General features: G+C 70.2%; 1 protein-coding gene across 1 annotated transcript; it reads right to left on the minus strand.

The window, feature by feature from the left end:
- Window positions 1-67: 67 nt before the first annotated feature.
- On the minus strand, window positions 68-356 carry LOC118158325 (ETS translocation variant 3-like protein; the record flags this gene model as incomplete). The annotated part of the gene is made up of 1 exon (XM_035312969.1): window positions 68-356. A coding segment is annotated over one exon (289 nt), but the record flags the coding sequence as incomplete, so codon positions are not given.
- Window positions 357-1,360: the final 1,004 nt, after the last annotated feature.

Consider the following 1,360-nt stretch of genomic DNA (forward strand, 5'->3'; position numbering starts at 1 on the left):
CCTGAGGGCTCTCGGTGTCCCCAATGGCTCTGGGTGTCCCCCAGGGGTTTTCGGTGTCCCCCAGGGCTCCTTCCCCCCCCCCCATTCCCTGCGGCACCTGAGAGCCCGGCTCAGCTTGTCGTAGTTCATCTGGGGCTTGCATTTCCGCCGGCCCCACAGCCGCGCCACCTCGTCGGGGTCCTTGATGACGAACTCCCCGTACTCGCCCTGCTGCCAGGCGATGACATGGCGGAACTCCTCCTTCTGCAGCAGCTCCAGGATGAAGTGCCAGAGCTGGATCTGCCGCGAGCCAGGGCTGGACTCAGCCTTGTACGCCCAGTCGGGGAACGCCAGCCCTGCGGAGCGAGCGGCGCGCGCTTAGAGGAGCCCCCACGGCTCCCCGGGGACCAGGGGCATCACCCCGCGGCATCACTGCTCCCCCCGAGGCAGCTCCGTTTCTGCCGGGGGGGGGACGGGGGGGGACACACACGGTGACGTGCCCCCAGCCCCCGGGTGGCCGGGGGGTCCGCGGAGGGGAGCATCGCTGGGGGCGCTCCCCAGCTCTCCCAGTTTGGCCTCGCCGGGCGCTCACCTGGTACCCAGTAGGAGCCGGGCAGGGCGGGCAGCGGGGGGGGGCACGCAGCCGCACTGCATCCCGCAGCCTGCGGGCAGAAAGCAGAGGGGGCAGTGGGGTCCCCAGCCCGTCCACGGTCCCTCGTGGGGACAGTCACGTCCTCGCTCGCAGGGGCTGCATAAGGAGGGGGTGGGTTTGGGGGGGGGGGGGGGTGGGATGCGGGGTCCTGGCTGGGGGGCTCAGGGGGCTCCTGGGGCCACCAACCCTGGGGATGGAGGACGCAGGAACGGGACTGGCCGGGACGGATGGGGAGAGCCCAGGGTTTGGCCACCCCTGGGGCAGGAGAAGGACAGACGGAGGGGTGCAGGTGGCACCCAGCACCCCGGCAGGTGAAAACCCTCCAAACTCACCGCTCCTCCTCTCTTCCTGGAGCACCCGGGTGCCGTTTCAGGCCTCCCCGTGTCCCAGGAGAGAAGAGAAACCAAAGCCCCGCCAGCCCCCGGGGCACGGCCGCATCCTGCCCCACTCACCTGCGGCACCGCTGGGGACCTCGTCCCGGGCAGGGCGAGAGAAAGCCTCTGAGGGTCTTAGGGAGAATCACCTCCATATATACGGGGAGGGGGTGGGTTACGCGTAAATCTTCTTACCCCCCTGGCAGCGAGCGGAGAAATTGCTGGAAAGGTGCAGGGGGAGCGGGGCCGGGCGCTCTGGGGGCTCCTGCGGCCAGATCCTGCCCCGGGGCAGCTCCGTGCCCCTGCAGCCCCCCCCCCAAAGCCCCATCTCCCCCCGTGCTGGAGGAAATTTCCT

Source organism: Oxyura jamaicensis, assembly GCF_011077185.1.
Source record: "Oxyura jamaicensis isolate SHBP4307 breed ruddy duck chromosome 25 unlocalized genomic scaffold, BPBGC_Ojam_1.0 oxy25_random_OJ98244, whole genome shotgun sequence".
NCBI classification, from domain to species: Eukaryota; Metazoa; Chordata; class Aves; order Anseriformes; family Anatidae; genus Oxyura; species Oxyura jamaicensis.